The sequence below is a fragment of the Sphaerodactylus townsendi genome, linkage group LG01, assembly GCF_021028975.2.
Source record: "Sphaerodactylus townsendi isolate TG3544 linkage group LG01, MPM_Stown_v2.3, whole genome shotgun sequence".
In the NCBI taxonomy this organism is placed as follows: domain Eukaryota; kingdom Metazoa; phylum Chordata; class Lepidosauria; order Squamata; family Sphaerodactylidae; genus Sphaerodactylus; species Sphaerodactylus townsendi.
The window spans coordinates 18,441,980-18,457,720 of record NC_059425.1 but is presented as its reverse complement, the minus strand read 5'-3'; the positions used below and the strand labels follow the sequence as shown (position 1 = coordinate 18,457,720).

Below are 15,741 nucleotides of genomic sequence, written 5' to 3'. Positions count from 1 at the left end.
AATTTGGCAGGTGATTTTATTCACCTCCATGCAAAGTTTCAGCTGTCCATTGCCACTCATTTTTCTCCAGCTTTGTTGTCAAGCTTATACTCTGTTTCACATAAAGATGATACCATAGTTCGGTCAGTTGCGGTGCAGGGGCCAAGAAAATTGTATGCTTCCACGTTAGAATGTAGTCCTGAACTAAAAGGAAAATGATCATTCATTTTTAAGCAGTGCCTTTGTCAAAATCATTATTTTGTGCATTATTGAACATGGTATTTTGATATAAGAGCATTTATTGAAAACAAAAGGGTGTGCGTGTCACGTTTCAACAATGTAATCAAAAACACGCGTGGCACACTGGCAGGCTATCATACACTTCTATTTTAGAAATCAGCTGTTTGGCCAGCCCTTAAGCCTGGCGCTTGGTTATCTTATAAGTTTTTTTGTCTATTCTTTGTTTTCCAGTGTCAATACAGTACAGCATCTGCAACCTTAATATACACAACTTTCTATATTTTCGCAGAATGAATTCTTATTCGCACATAAATGTCCAGATCGTCACTCATTAATTTACAGTTTCAGCTCATGCTGTACAAATCCACAGTCCGACTTGCACAGAGGAAAAGCACTGAACTTGGAGTTTCTGTATCCTCACTTCTCGGCTGTTGTAAATAAACTCTGGACTGGAATCCAAACAAAAATAGAATGCCTTCGCGTGAAAGCGTTTTCGACCGTTGTCTTCTTTAGACTTTTTGTTTACAACTTAATATTAATGACAATGCCATCACGAAGTTTGATCCTGTTAAAGTCGTTTCTAATGATCCACTTCACTGGCTATACTTTTTCTGTGAAAATATAGAAAGTTATGTATATTAAGGTTGCAGATGCCGTACTGTACTGACACTGGAAAACAAAGAATAGACAAAAAAACTTATAAGATAACCAAGCGCCAGGCTTAAGGGCTGGCCAAACAGTTGGTTTCTAAAATAGAAGTGTATGACAGCCTGCCAGTGTGCCACGCGTGTTTTTGATTACATAAGAGCATTTATAGAACCAGGGGGCATTCACTGAAAATGCTGGGGGGGGGGGGGGGGTTAGGACTAATAAAAGGAAACACTTCTTCACACAACATGTGATTGGTGTTTGGAATATGCTGCCACAGGAGGTGGTGATGGCCACTAACCTGGATAGCTTTAAAAAGGGCTTGGGCAGATTTATGGAGGAGAAGTCGATCTATGGCTACCAATCTTGATCTGAGATTGCAAATGCCTTAGCAGACCAGGTGCTCAGGAGCAGCAGCAGCAGAGGGCCATTGCTTTCACATCCTGCACGTGAGCTCCCAAAGGCACCTGGTGGGCCACTGTGAGTAGCAGAGTGCTGGACTAGATGGACTCTGGTCTGATCCAGCAGGCTAGTTCTTGTGTTCTTATGTCAAAATGTATTTTTACTTTCAAACTTTCAAAGAGATGGGGGAAGCAAGTCTAGGTTGGCACTAGGACCCAGGCAGAGAATTTTACAAGAAAGAAGATCCGGTATGCTCTGTTCTGTGGTGATGGAATGCACAATCTAATATTATCTTTATGTGGAACAGAGTATCACAGTAACAAATATCAAATCAAATAATGCAGACTCAAAGCCAGGGTCTTCCCTGAAAGGTGCTGGCATGCAAAAGCCAGATTGACAGTAACCATTCAATATAATTACCTCTAGCTGATTTTTAAAATGCTGTGTAATTCAGGAATGAAACAGGCGACGGGCACATCATTTTAGAAGCATGTTCCAGAAACATAAAAATACACAAAGGGAGAGAGGGCATAATAAAACAGAACTGTTCCGGCTCTTGCTTAAATAACGGGACTAGGGACGTAGTTTAATTTCCTGTGAGATTTTTAGGCAGTTTTCTTTTTCTCCCTCCCCCTCATATTGCATTATTTTTGGCTGTTATTATTGCATTGTTCTCTAACTGCACAATCGAGTTTATCACATTGTTTATTGGGTGGTTTTAGAGGGGTCTTTACTACTTCCTATTAGAATTCTGTAATCCATCTTGGGTTTCAATGAGAAAGACAGATGATAAGAGACGCAATTGGATAAATACCAGAGGAGGATGCCCTACGGGAGATAAGATTAACGGGATCTCTGCGGTCTGTTCTTTGGCGCAGAGGGGATTTTTCAGAACCAGTTGCCAAGGGGGGCAGCACATTTTAGGATGCAGCCCTCAACAGACTGAACGGGAAGGAAAGTTCAAATGAGACACAAATAGCAAAGTATTTTGTGCCCTGACCGTGGGACAAACGGGCGCCAGCTCAGCGGTTTGCTTGCGCCAGGCCCCAGGTTCAATCCCTGGCTTCTCCAGTTAAAGGATCTCTGGCCGGCCAAATCTCTGCTTGATACCCCAGAGAGCGGCCGCCAGTCAGAGGAGATGGTGCCGGACTGGAACGGCCAATGGACTGAGACTGACTCAGCTTCCTCCGTTCCAAGGAGTTTCTTGCAGCTGCCGCCGTTGCTCTTTCCTTGGCAGGAAATGGCTGAATTGAGCTTCTGTTGAGGCCCGAGCCATGTGCTCCTCTCCCCCCACCCTCACCCAGGGCCCTGCATCTTAAAGCCACAGCTATTTTATTCTGTTCCACAGGCTGATCTCACACTCGCCACAGAGACAGTGCAGAACTTCAGTATGGAGGGGGGTGGGGGAGCCATAAAAGGTAGGCTAGGCTTAGAGAGAGTCTGCCTTCCTTTTGCACAGAAAGAAGATGACCCTGCAAACTGTTGGCAGCAGATTCTAGCCTCTGAATCTAGCCCAGTGAGTGCGGCGCTTACAGCTCGAGGAGCCACATGTGGCTCTTTAGATCCCTCGATACTCGCTTGGCTCCCACAAGCCCGGCCCGGCGCCAACAACAGCAAGTTGCGGATGGGGCATGGCAAGCGCGCCTCTTCCCCACGTCCCAAGTGCAACTTGCCATCTTTGGCGTTGCTGCCGCAGTCTATCCCGCCCGCTTGGCTGAAGGCAGGGCTTGGGGAGGCCAGGGGCGGGGTTTGGGGAGGCGGGGCCAAATGGCTTTTTGGGTGCTAAAGGTTGCTGAACCCTGTTCTAGCCTTTCACATAGCAAGGTAAGACTCTGTACCTTTTACAAGGATGCAACAGTCAGCAATCCAACAGGAAAATTTTTATTCGCTGGGGAGAGGGAAGCTTCACCTGTTGGAATGTGTGCCTGACATCTCCCTAGAAGGCATACCAGCATCTAATTTAGAAGAATCGTTGAGCGGCTTTCATGAGAAAGACAACCAATTGGTGGGCATTGATCAAATCTTTTGTCGAAGGCCTTCACGGCTGGAATCACTGGAGTGTTGTGTGGTTTCCGGGCTGTGTGGCTGTGTTCTCGTAGCATTTTCTCTTGATGTTTTGCCTGCATCTGTGGCTGGCATCTTCAGAGGATGCCAGCCACAGATGCAGGTGAATCGTCAGGAGAAAATGCTACGAGAACACGGCCATACAGCCTGGAAACCAGATAACACTCCAGATCAGATCTTTAATTTTACATTGAAAGTACCATCAGGAAGAGGAAATCCCTAGAACCAATTAGCAACCAACAGTGCAATCCTAGAGGGAGTGACTCCAGTCTAAGCACATTTGTTTCAGTGGGCTTGAACTGAGTAGATCTGCGTAGGATTGCGCTGTAAGAGTGGCATTGTAGAGCGTAGGTGTCAAACTCGTGCCCCTCCAGATGTTATAGACTACAGTTCCCATCATCCCCTGCCAGCATGATGCTGGCAGGGGATGGTGGGAACTGTAGTCCATAACATCTGGAGGGCCACAAGTTTGACACCTGTGTTGTAGAGCATCGAATAAAGTGGTCTTACTCTGAATCAGAGTCTCAGTCCGTTAAGGTCAGTATTATTGATTCAGGCTGGAGGTAACTTGTCCAGATCTCAGGTTTTTCCACATTACCTCCTATCTGATTTTTTAAAAAATTGGGTTGCTTGGATTTGAACCCAAAACCTTCCCCATGGCAAGAAGACGAGTTCTACCATGAAGCCACCTCTCCTCCCCAGGACTTGGGATAACTGGGTTTGAATCCCCACATCTGCCTTGGAACTTTGCCAGAGGACCTTGGGCCTGTCCCAGTTTGCCTGTTTAACCTACCTTACAGGGTTGTTGTGAAGATAAATGAGAGGAGAATGCTATGAACCGCTTTGGGTTCCCCTCGGGGATAACAGCAGGGTATAAACGAATTAAACAAATCGAGTTGTCTGACTAACCATGCATAAGATTAGTTTCCGAATTACAAGTTCTGCTTCTCCGTGGGAAGGCTCGGATGAACACATTCTAGGCACACGCCCTGCCCCAGAGCTGAGTGCATTACAACACAACAAGCCACTAGGGCTATGTGGCCTACTGCCCTAGTTTTTGTGTGCGTGTTTTAAACACATCTTTTTTTCTCCCTCCCTCGACACCCCCCCCCCTTGGCCTCGGCCTCCAGCCAAGACCTTTGTCCTCTCCAGATTCTGAAATCGTTCTTAAACTGGTCATCTATGATAACATGCCAATAAAGGCTTTCTGTTTCTGGTCATCTATGACCTTTTTCCATGTCCCAAAATGGGAGCAAAGCTGTGCAATGGGGGGGGGGGGTTTGCAAAATAAGCCCCCTTTCTCTTAAATGGAAAGCATGTGTGGACATCGGTTGGAGTAACTGTTAAGCAAAACATGTGTCTGTTTCTAAATTATTCCAGGACGCGTTTGCAACCAGGAAGCCAATAATATTTCTCCACCAAACTGACTGTCTCTGCACACAGCAATCCAGTGCAGTTTAAACTCAATTCATTTCACAGGACCGCAAGGCGAGACGTTAACCCCACGAGTGCTTATGTAGGTGTTACACTTACCTGGAAGCAAACCCCATTGAACACGGTGCGGCTTCCTTCTGAGTAGACCTGCACAGGATTGCACTGAAAGCAGTTTACAAAGAGCATTTAAAAAAAAAAACTGCAGACAGATACAGAGATAATTTACCCCCTGTAATTCACTTTATGGACTTATAAAATCTAAAAGCAACAGGGCATTGCAAGAAACACGTTACCGTGTAAAAGCATAATATGAATTAAATGGATGCAATAAGAAATAGCCCCCCCGCCACACACACACACACCCATGAGACCACTAGACAGCTTCAGAACTGGGAAAGAATCGTTTAGACGCACCCTTGCCAGAAGGAGTTGTGGGGTGAGGGGCAAGAGGAAAGAAATTCCCCAGACAGGGGAGGAGACAGATGGAAAAGCCCTTTTTTTGCGTGGAGAGGGGTGTACAGCGTAATAATGGGTGGGGGCAGGGAGGGACAGACAGACAGACGCGCGGCCCCTTTAAGGGGGCGGGTGGGGGAGCGGGCGACGGAGCCAGCAGCACCGGCGGCCACTGCAGCAACAGCGCGATCAGTGGGACAAAGGGGCCGTCCTGGGGGGGAACAAAAGCGGATCGGAACCGGGGTCTGGCTCGCTCGGGAGCGCTGGAAGCGGAGTGAAGCCACTACCCCGGGAAGAAAGGCTGGGCGGCCAGCAAGACCGGCTCCCAGCCTTGGAAGCGAAGGAAGAGACAAACAAACAAAAAGAGGAGGAGTTTCCAATCCGGTTCTGATTCGGTGCCAACTCTCTCTCCCCTTTTGCAAGAGCAGGCAAGACCTCGACCCGGTTCGCACGTGGCTTTCGGGCAAGAAAGGAGCGGGGGGAAGAAAGGAGCGGAGGATCCTTTCTGCGCTCCTTGGGCCCGTTCGGAGGAGTCGGTTCTGGTCCCGGTTCGGGACGGGCGAGAAGCGGACGCACTTTGTCTCCAGTTTCCCATTACGGGTGGGGCGGGGAAGAAAACTGAGCCGGGAAGTGAGATCAAAGAAAGCGGATCCGATTCTGGTGCCGGTTCGGTTCTCAAAACCCGGCGAGAGGTGTGGAGGATTCGGTTTTTCCCTCGCACGTGGCGCCGGTTCGGGAGGAGACCAGAAAGGCTCCTCGGAGCCCCGGAGCGAGGTCTGAAAGCGGAGCCACTCCTTTCCCCTCCCTTCCCTGCCTCCTGCTTTCCCTTCTTTTGCGCTCCGCCGGTGCCGGTCGGGTTCGGATGGCGGCGCCTTGCAGCCCGGAGAGCGGACCGGCGGCCCCGGGAGGGACGGGCCCCCGGGTCTATTTCCAAAGCCCCCCGGCCAGAGAAGGGGGCGCGGAGGAAGAGGAAGGCCCGGTGCGGCGCCAGGGCCGGGTGACTGTGAAATATGATCGCAAAGAGCTCCGCAAGAGGCTCCACTTGGAAGAATGGATCCTAGAACAGCTGACGGTGCTCTATGACTGCCAGGTAAACCAGGGATCGCGCCTTCCCCTCCACGTACGTCCCTGATCCCATTTATATACCCTGTCGCCCCTCGAAGCCAGACCCACCCCACATAGAACCCCATAGTCTGTACAGAGCCCGGCTCCACTCTGGATTGTTCCTGGAAGCCTCTCCCTTTAGTGCCTCCGCCCCCCTACATCTTCATTCTAAGTCTCTGCCCCGAGCTGCTTGCAATGCAAATGGACCGTGCAGTGCTAAACGGAGTTACACCCTTGACTTCAATGGATTCAGGGGGTGTACCTAATCGTGTTCAGGATTATCCTGAGGGAAGGGCAGGATGGGATCTGTGCAGCAGACTCTGTTACTCCATAAGGCAGAAACACCCCCCCTGCTTACCAGCTGTTGGTACTGCTCACTTCTGACTTTTGGGGTGGGGCCTCTTTATTTCATTATCTCACCCATTGCAACTGTACAAAGGAACTAGTTTAGGACAAAGGGAAAGGCTAGGTAGGCATCCTTGGGTTTTATGACAGCCCCCCCCTACCCCCACACTCTGGAAATCCAGGACCCCTCCTGCAGCCATTGTGTCCCCATAAACCCACCCTAGCTCTTTTATTCATCACCTATAAATCCTTTTCTTCTCCCCTGCCCCCTTTACCTACATACCCCATATATCCAGCCCCACATCTTGTACCTGTCTCCCTGTAACCCATCCAAGAACCCCCACAGTAGCTCATACAGCTTGCTGGCAGCCCTCCCCCCATCATCTTCCATAATATAGCTCCCCCCTCAGGTGTGTGGGTACACCCACCTCAATGGCTGCAATTCTTTTGTCATTCAGTACCAGGGAGCTGTAACCCCGGAATCTCACGGTGAGGTTTTGTGCCCTCATCGGGGATTCCCAAATAGACGCACAAACACACACCCTTGTTCTGTTTAACCTGATTGCAGGTTTACAATTGACTGCAAAACGAATCTTTCACATGTGGGTCCCCCTCCCAGCTGTGAGGTCTTTCTTACAGACCATAATATGCCCAGGTTGCCAGGGAAGGGCTCTTGGCTGTCCTTTTTCAGAGGCAAACCCTACATTTCTGTACACCATAGAGTGGTCCACCTCTGTCTTTATTTGGTAGGCCTCTTATTTCCCCACAGTTTGAATGTCTAGGGATTGGAAAATTGGACTCAAACTTACCTGTTACCACTTCACTACCAACTAATCCTTATCTTTGATTCCACCCTGCGCCCTTTTGAAGAGGAACAGCAACTTTGGACCAGAACCAAACTTTATTCTATTCACCCCAACATTATCGGGTATTGTGCCTCTAGGACTCATCAGTCCCCTCTTATGGGGTTGGCAAGAGTGGGGCATGTGAGCCAACCCCCCCTTTCTTGCCCCTCTTCTTGGGCATTGATTCCTATACAGCCTCTTTTCCATTTCCTGTGTATCCTTAAGCCATTAGCTGTACAAAAGCCCCATTCATTCCACCCTCTGTGTAATCTGCCATTTTTTCCCAGATCCCAAAAGCAGATAGATCCTACAGATTTGCCCAGGGCTTTCTTTCCTGCCCCCAAAATTGTGGAGGTGGCTGCGAGACACAAAGAACATTCTCTGTACTTTTACATCGGTAGTGAAGGTCACCTGAGTTCATTGGGATATAATCCTTTTGGCTGGGCCCCATATGGGCACACGTTTTGGGAAACTTATTTCAAGCCGTCCCTAACCCTTACCCTCCCCCCCCCAACACATCTACAGGAAGAGGCGGAACATAATCTGGTTCAGATTTCCGTCTTCCTACATCCTTGCATGTTTTATGGGGGTTGGGGAGGGGGGTACACAGGGGTCTTCGATTTCCCAGCTTCATAATGTTGTTTGATCTCAGATTTTAAGAGAATGCCGTCACGCCTTTCTACAGCCAACTTTTAATGCATTTATACATATACAATGCTAACCCTGTGAGATACTTGTACCTAAATCACCAAGCACAACGAGGCTGTGAAGAACACTGAAACATGGTTCAATTCCCCACCCCTTTCCTTTATCCTTGCAAACCTGTGGTTACCACATGACAGGAGGAAGAAGGATGCTGAAATTCTTTCCCCGAGATCCCCAGGTAGATTCCTGGTGTGGAATTTGACCCGATCCCCAAGACTGCCAGGACTGCCACAGCAGGATCAACTTTCTGCTGGCCTTCCTTGCCCGCCCCCCCCCCGCCCGCCTCCACCCCACCCCCCACCCCCGCATGCCATCTGGCAGCCAGCCAGCCCCCAGCAGTGAGGGGAGAGGAGGATTTAGCAGCCATATGGACTTTGTGTCTGAGCAGGCTAATGGGGTAGTAAGAAACTAGTAAATGGCTGATTAGGGATGCCAAATCTCGGAGCCCTGGGTTCAAAAGCCGCCATGACCTCTCCCTGCACACACAACCAGTTAAGCGTTAGCCAGTGAAGTCTTTATTGGAGGCAGGGTGCTGGCTGACCCCGTTCCCACCTCTACTAATGCGCCTTAATATCTCCCTCAAAGGCTTCCTTGTTACTAGGCTAAGAGGTGCCAGTTCGGGCAGTTCCGAGCGTGAATTGCATGAGCTCCTGCTAAGGTGGGTTTAGGGCAGTGATGCTGAACCTTTTCGAGACCGAGTGCCCAAACTGCAACCCGAAACCCACTTACCTTTATCGCAAAATGCCAACGCAGCAATTTAACCTGAATACTGAGGTTTTAGTTTAGGGAAAACGGTTGGCTCCGAGGCACGCGTTACTCGGGAGTAAGCTTGGTGGTAGTCAGTGGCTTTGCTTTGAAGCAACCGTGCAACGCTTTGAACGGGTGAATCACGACCTTAGGCGGGTTTGCTCAGAATCAAGCCCCATTGCCAGCAACCGAGCTTACTCCCAGGTAAAGGACTGCGCTTTAGTTCTTCCCATGAAAATCAGTGGGGCTTAATAGTACTTAACAGGGTTACCTATACATCATGCCCAGTGGCCCAGGTCAGCCTAGATGTGTGTGTGTGTGGGGGGGTGATTTTCCACCCCCCCCCCCCATGATGAACTCTGTGTGTGCCCACAGAGAGGGCTCCGAGTGCCACCTCGTGGCACCCATGCCATAGGTTCGCCACCACTGGTTTAGGGGGAAATAGGCTGACTCCCAGTTATTTTGGTCAATTAATAGCTATGGTTTTAGCAGATTGAATGGGGATAGGCGGCGTTTGCGTATGAATGAGCCATAGGTTGGAAGGAAACTGACTACTTCGCTGGGCAGATCCCGGCCCATTTTGGGGAGAGAAATTCCCTCCAGTGGGGCCAAGCAGGAGGGAATCCTTGTCTAAATGTAGTACCTCAGGGCTACTATTAAAAACATACTTTTAAAAACTGCTGACCAATTTGTTGTAGTCACTGTTCATCAATGAAGAACTTTTAAAAATCTTTTAATCTGACGGACCCGTTTGATTGAAGGGCTGCAGCCAACTTGGCATGGGAGGAGGAAAGACAGTGTCCTTGTCCTTGCCATAGAGTCTGGGGCACGAAGGAAGAGTCTTCTTCCTTGCCATAGAGTCTGGGGAAAGAAGGGACTGTTTCCCTGCAAGCACTCGCTTCCCAGAAACAGTGCCCTTGTATCTCTTGAGTGCTAGGTGTGGCATGTGATGGGAGTCGAGGTCCACACAGGGAATCCAATGAGATAAGTTTTGAAATGGTAGAAATGACCGTGCTGCTCCCAATCGTGCAAAGGTCACTTGAAAAAAAATGCCTACATGTTCAGTACTGCAAATTGAAAAACTAGCATCTCAGGGAACGGAATGGGATAGGAGATTTTTCTCCATTTGTTATTCTTTTACCACAAGATTGAAAACGACATCTCCTCCACAGTACAGCCCACCGACCACTTCCACTCTACAGCAGGCATAGAATAAGGGCAGTGATGGCGAACCTTTTCGAGACTGAGTGCCCAAATTGCAACCCAAAACCCACTTGCTTATCGCAAAGTGCCAATACGGCAATGTAACCTGAATACTGAGGTTTTAGTTTAGAAAAAAACAGCTGGCTCCGAGGTGTGCATTACACGGGAGTAAGCTTTGTGGTTCTGCTTTGAAGCAACTGTGCAACTCTTCCAATGGGTGAATCACGACCCTAGGAGGGTTTACTCAGAAGCAAGCCCCATTGCCCGCAACCGATCTTGCTCCCAGGTAAAGGATCGCGCTTTAGTTCTTCCCATGAAAATCAGTGGGGTTTAACAGCGCTTATCAGGGTCACCTACACTGCTTCCCCAAAACTAGGACTTAGGTTTAATGCGAATAATCGAGCCCAGCGGCCCAGGCCAGCCTAGATGGGGGTGGTGTTGGCGTTGGGGGGAATCTGTTTGCATGTGCCCACAGAGAGGGCTCTGAGTGCCACCTCTGGCACCCGTGCCATAGGTTCGCCACCACTGGAATAGGGTGTCAACATGGCGTCATTCTGGCCTGGAGGGTTTATAAAATGAAGGCCAGGGAGAGCAGAATTTGCCCAAAAAGAAAAGACTCTAGGGGGGTGGGACATGCTCTCCAAGTCAGGAAAGCTGCAATCGGTCCTGGGAAACCAACGGAGGATTGGCTCAACTCCATTTATTCAGATGTTTATGCCACATTTTTCTTCTCAGCAGGACCAAAAGCTGCTTGCAACCACTAAACAAGTTTTTCACAACATTCCTGTGAGGTATGCTTGGCAGCCAAAGAACAACTGGCCCAAAGGTTGCTCAGTAGGTTTCCACTGCAGACTGAGAGCTTGAATCTGGTTTTTCCAGATCTTATCGGGTACTCTAATCAGATACTCTAATCATTACACCACTTGGCACTTCTAGACTACCTGTATTCCCTCGCTAAATACAACTGGGCAATCAGGTCCTTTTAGAGCTGTGTGAAAATCTAAAGAAAAGGACAGATCTTTTGCCTTGGGAAGGCAAGACAAGGTAGCAGCTGACACTCCTGGAGGCAGTGTTGCAAAGGGTTAGAGTGCTTGGCTATAGTTTGAGAGGTCCAGGTTCAAATGCTCATTCTGCCATGGAAGCTCATTGGGGGGATGGTGAGCCCATCATTCTCCTTTAGCTTAACATACCTCACAGGGTTGTTGTGACGAGAAAGGAAGGAAGAACAATGTATGATACTTTCTTGTCCTTGGAGGAAGAGACACTGACTGGGAGGAATGGTGGCATAAAGATATTTTAAATAGCAGTGTACTCGACAAAACCCAGTCTCCTTCTTCCATGGAGGGAGAGCAGTGTCTTTCTAACATACACCTTCCCTTCATTACACAGTTTGACTTGCTTCTTCTGTTGTGTGTGTGTGTGGGGGGCATAATTCTCTCCCCCCCCCCCACCGCCCCAGATATATCATCCCTTCAAGAGTGGCCATTTGGCAGAACCTTCCTCCTCTCTGTCCAACTTGGAATTGTACTTCTTTGGGCCAGGGGGTCTGACCATAAAGCAAACCTCTCCCCCCAGATGGTCCCAAGGAGCGTTCGTTCTTCCCTAGCCTGGGCGTACCCCTGTCTCTCTCCAAAATTCACATGCATCTTGGTTTGGTTCTGTTTCCCTGCAGGAAGAGGAGATCCCAGAATTAGAAATCGATGTCGACGAATTGCTGGATATGGAAAGCGATGAATCTCGCAGCGCCAGGGTGAAGGTGAGGCTGAAGACGATCCAGAACTATCCTCCCGGTGGCTTTGGGGAGGGCAGCCTGGCTCTCCTGGATTGAAGCGGGGTGGGGGGATGGGACTGGGAAAATATTCTTGGGGGGCGACCCTCTCTGAATATTGGCCTCTGTGTCTCTTTAACAGGAACTCCTGGTGGACTGTTACAAGCCCACAGAGGTGAGTGTGGCCCTCATTCGGCACCCCCATTTCCCATGATGTACTATCAGGTTCCCACGTCCTTTCGCTCCCCTAGGGCAAGGGAGGTGGTTCTCCTTCCAAGTTTCCCTTGGCAGCTGCAGCAGCCAGGAGGGGGAAGTTGGAAAACAGCAGCTGTCTCTATCTCTCCTCCTCCTTTCCCCAGCAGGGAGTAAAGTCCTCTTCCTCGGGCAGCACCTGTCAGAGGGAGGGGCTGCTCAGCTGTCTCCCCATCCTCCCAATTGTTGCTGGCATGGGGGGGGGGGCGCGAGGGGGGAGAATGCAAGAGGGAGATGGAACGATGCCGGAAAACGAGACTCTTGTTTACATCACATTTTCCTGGGGAGGAGGGATGAGCTCACAAGAACTCAAGACCAGCTCAGACCAAAGGTTCTTTAGTCATCGATCTCTGTCCTGCCCCATGGACCAGCCAGATGCTGCTGGGACTAGGGTGTTGAATGCCTTCCCTGTTGTTCATACCCAGCCTCAAGGTAGACTGCCTCCGAATGCAGTGGCTCTATTTAATCACCCTACCTCATAACAGCAGACCAGTGACCTCGGCACTAAGGTCAGTCTAATCCCTGCACTGGTTGGTAGCATCAGCTTGCTGATAATCTGGGATGCTGAAAAGCAAGGAAAAGAGACAGCAGCCTGCCTATTGGTGTTCAGTATCTGGTATTCTGCCCCTGCAGATGGAGGTTCCATTTAATTATCCTAATAGGTGATAGTGAGCTTCCTGTGGTAGTGAATTCCATAAGATTGGGGTCAGGTTTCTTTTTTTTTGTATTGAAGAAAAAGAGGAAGAATTTGGATTTATCCCGTACTTTTCTCAAACCACAAGGAGTTTCAAAGCAGTTTCAAATCTCCTTCCTCTCCCCTCAGTAGACACCTTGTGAGGTACGAGGGGCTGAGAGAGTTTGAAAAGATCACCCAGCAGGCTTCATGTGGAGGAGTGGAGAATCAAAACAGATTCTCCAGGTTAGAGTCCACCGCTCTTAACCACGACACCACGCCAGCTGTCCCTAGTTTGGGTCCAAAAGATAGTCGGATCCCAAGTGCAGAGACTGCTTGATGTGATTATAAATTGGAGAGGGTGGCTGTATCTAAGTGACTCCGTCCCTTTCCTGTGTTCTTTTCTCTCCAGGCGTTTGTAGCAGACTTGCTAGACAAGATCCGTGGGATGCAGAAATTAAGCACTCCGCAGAAGAAGTGAATTGACACGCGGGATCTTCCACCACTGTCCCCCCCACCCCGCCTTCCACGTGGAGGTTGTTATTAAAACTCTGCTGTTTGAGGGAAGGGGGGTGATTTCAAAACCGACGGGAGGCTGGTGGAGAATCAGTTATTGCTTCCCCCCAGGAAAGAGCAGGGAGACCCTCTTTTTTGGGGGGGATGCTTCGATAATCAAAACCATCTGGACACCTTTTTTAGCAATATCTACCTGTTCCTCCCTGACGTCCTTCCCTCGGCTTGTGTGTTTGGGGTGGGGGGGAAGGAGAAAGAGGGGGAGAGAAAAGGGTAGGATCTTGAAATTTTTTTTAGAATGTTTTGATTTTTTTTAATTGTGTTTTTATATAAATTTAATAAAGATGCTTTGAGAAAAAGTCTGATTTCTGCCTCTAAAGGGGAGTGGGGGTGAGTGGGTGGAGGGCACAAGCATTCATTAAAGACAGATTAAAATCCTTCATACGCATGTTTATGGTGCCAACCAGGTTGCTATAGAGCCGTGGTGGTGAACCTTTGGCACTCCAGATGTTATGGACTACAATTCCCATCAGCCCCTGCCAGCATGGCCAATTGGAGTGCCAAAGGTTTGCCACCACTGCTATAGAGCAATATTTCAACCACTCATATCTCATATGCACTACACAGATATATACTGATGCCCTAATTTTCATGTTCAGAATCGTAGAGTTGGAAGAGACCCCAAGGACCATCAAGTCCAACCCCCTGCCATGCAGGAACACACAATCAAAACACTCCTGACAGATGGCTATCCAGCCTCTGTTTAAAAATCTCCAAAGAAAGAGACTCCGCCACATGTTATTCAACTACAGAACAAGGGATATTCTGGTTTGGGAAGGTGAGGATAGCAACTGCTGCCAGCCTGCTGAGAGCTGAGATAGGAATACACAAAAGACAGCAAGAGCCCTCCCTAACAAGTCTTGTGCCAAAATTCCCCGAGCTAGCAACGCAGCCCCACTGGGGGTGCGACCATTTTTACCCCTCCTCGGGTCTGGCTTGAATAGGAGGAGGAAAGAACGTCTTGAGGGACCTGGAACAAATCAGCCTTCGTGTCTTTTGCCTGAAGCCCTTCTGTTGAAGTGGTATTCCTCCCCGGCCTGGACAAGCTGCTTTAGCCATGCCCTGCTGTTTCCACGTGGCTTCAGGGTCTCCCCTCCCAACCATAACAGACTCACCTATTAATGTAGAGACATTGGTATAAACCAGTGGTGGCGAACCTATGGCACGGGTGCCAGAGGTGGCACTCAGAGCCCTCTCTGTGGGCACGCAGAAACAGAGTGTCCCCACACACATCTAGGCTGGCCTGGGCCGCTGGGCTCCATTATTAGCATTAAACCTAAGACCTAGCTTTGGGGAAGCAGTGTAGGTAACCCTGTTAAGTGCTGTTAAACCTCACTGATTTTCATGCGAAGAACTAAAGCACGATTCTTTACCTGGGAGTAAGCTTGGTTGCTGGCAATGGGGCTTGTTTCTGAGTAAACCCTCCTAGGGTCGTGATTCACCCGTTGGAAGTGTTGCACAGTTGCTTCAAAGCCAAGCCACCAACGACCACCAAGCTTACTCCCGAGTAACGCATGCCTTGGAGCCAACCGTTTTTTCTAAACTAAAACCTCAGTATTCAGGTTAAATAGCCGTGTTGGCACTTTGCGATAAATAAGCGGGTTTGGGGTTGCTATTTGGGCACTCGGTCTCGAAAAGGTTCGCCATCACTGGTATAAACTCTGTGTAAAAGGAAGGGGGACATGAGAAGGTATTGGAGCAGAGTAAGACACCACCACAGACTGAAACTCCCCCCCCCCCCACCTTTCCCAGGAGGCTGATCCTCCACTACTGGGGGTGGGGGGTGGGTAGAGATGCTTGCAGGCTCAGATCTCCTTTACGAACCAGCTGAGGGAAATAAATAAAAACAAGCCTTCTGCCTGAGGGCAAGGCTGGGCCCCCTTTGCTCTTCATGCCAGGAGTGGTGTGTGCGCGCACACTCCTAAAAACAGGTGGCTCCTTTATTGACTTCGGCTGCAACGGCTTTGCTGCCACCAGTTATTAATTTTTTAAAGGCCCGTGAATTCCCGACCTCGTAAGCAAGCCAAACATTTTCATATTGGAGGCTGGAGGGGATTTCCTGAGGAAGGGAGACACTTTCCTGGACTCCCTTATGAGCTTTGTCAACTATGTTACCCTCTTCCAGAGGATTTCTGCATCCCTCGTCTTGGTCCTCTGCCCTGGCCTTGCTAAGAAAAGCAGGCCCCAGGGTTATATCTGACATTTGTGAAGGAACGACGTGCCTGTACTTATACGGAACCCAACATGTTAGTTGTGGGCAGGGAGGCAACTGGCTGGTGCTTATGACCCATGAGACCAGAATGTAA

The 15,741-nt window shown here is 49.3% G+C and overlaps 1 protein-coding gene across 1 annotated transcript; it reads left to right on the top strand.

Moving 5' to 3' along the window:
• Window positions 1–5,356: 5,356 nt before the first annotated feature.
• PPP1R14B (protein phosphatase 1 regulatory inhibitor subunit 14B) lies at window positions 5,357–13,695 on the top strand. Its single transcript, XM_048514342.1, has 4 exons — window positions 5,357–6,310; window positions 11,842–11,925; window positions 12,080–12,112; window positions 13,275–13,695. The coding sequence occupies exons 1-4, from the start codon at window positions 6,083–6,085 to the stop codon at window positions 13,341–13,343; spliced, it is 414 nt and encodes a 137-aa protein (XP_048370299.1). The 5' UTR covers window positions 5,357–6,082; the 3' UTR covers window positions 13,344–13,695.
• Window positions 13,696–15,741: the final 2,046 nt, after the last annotated feature.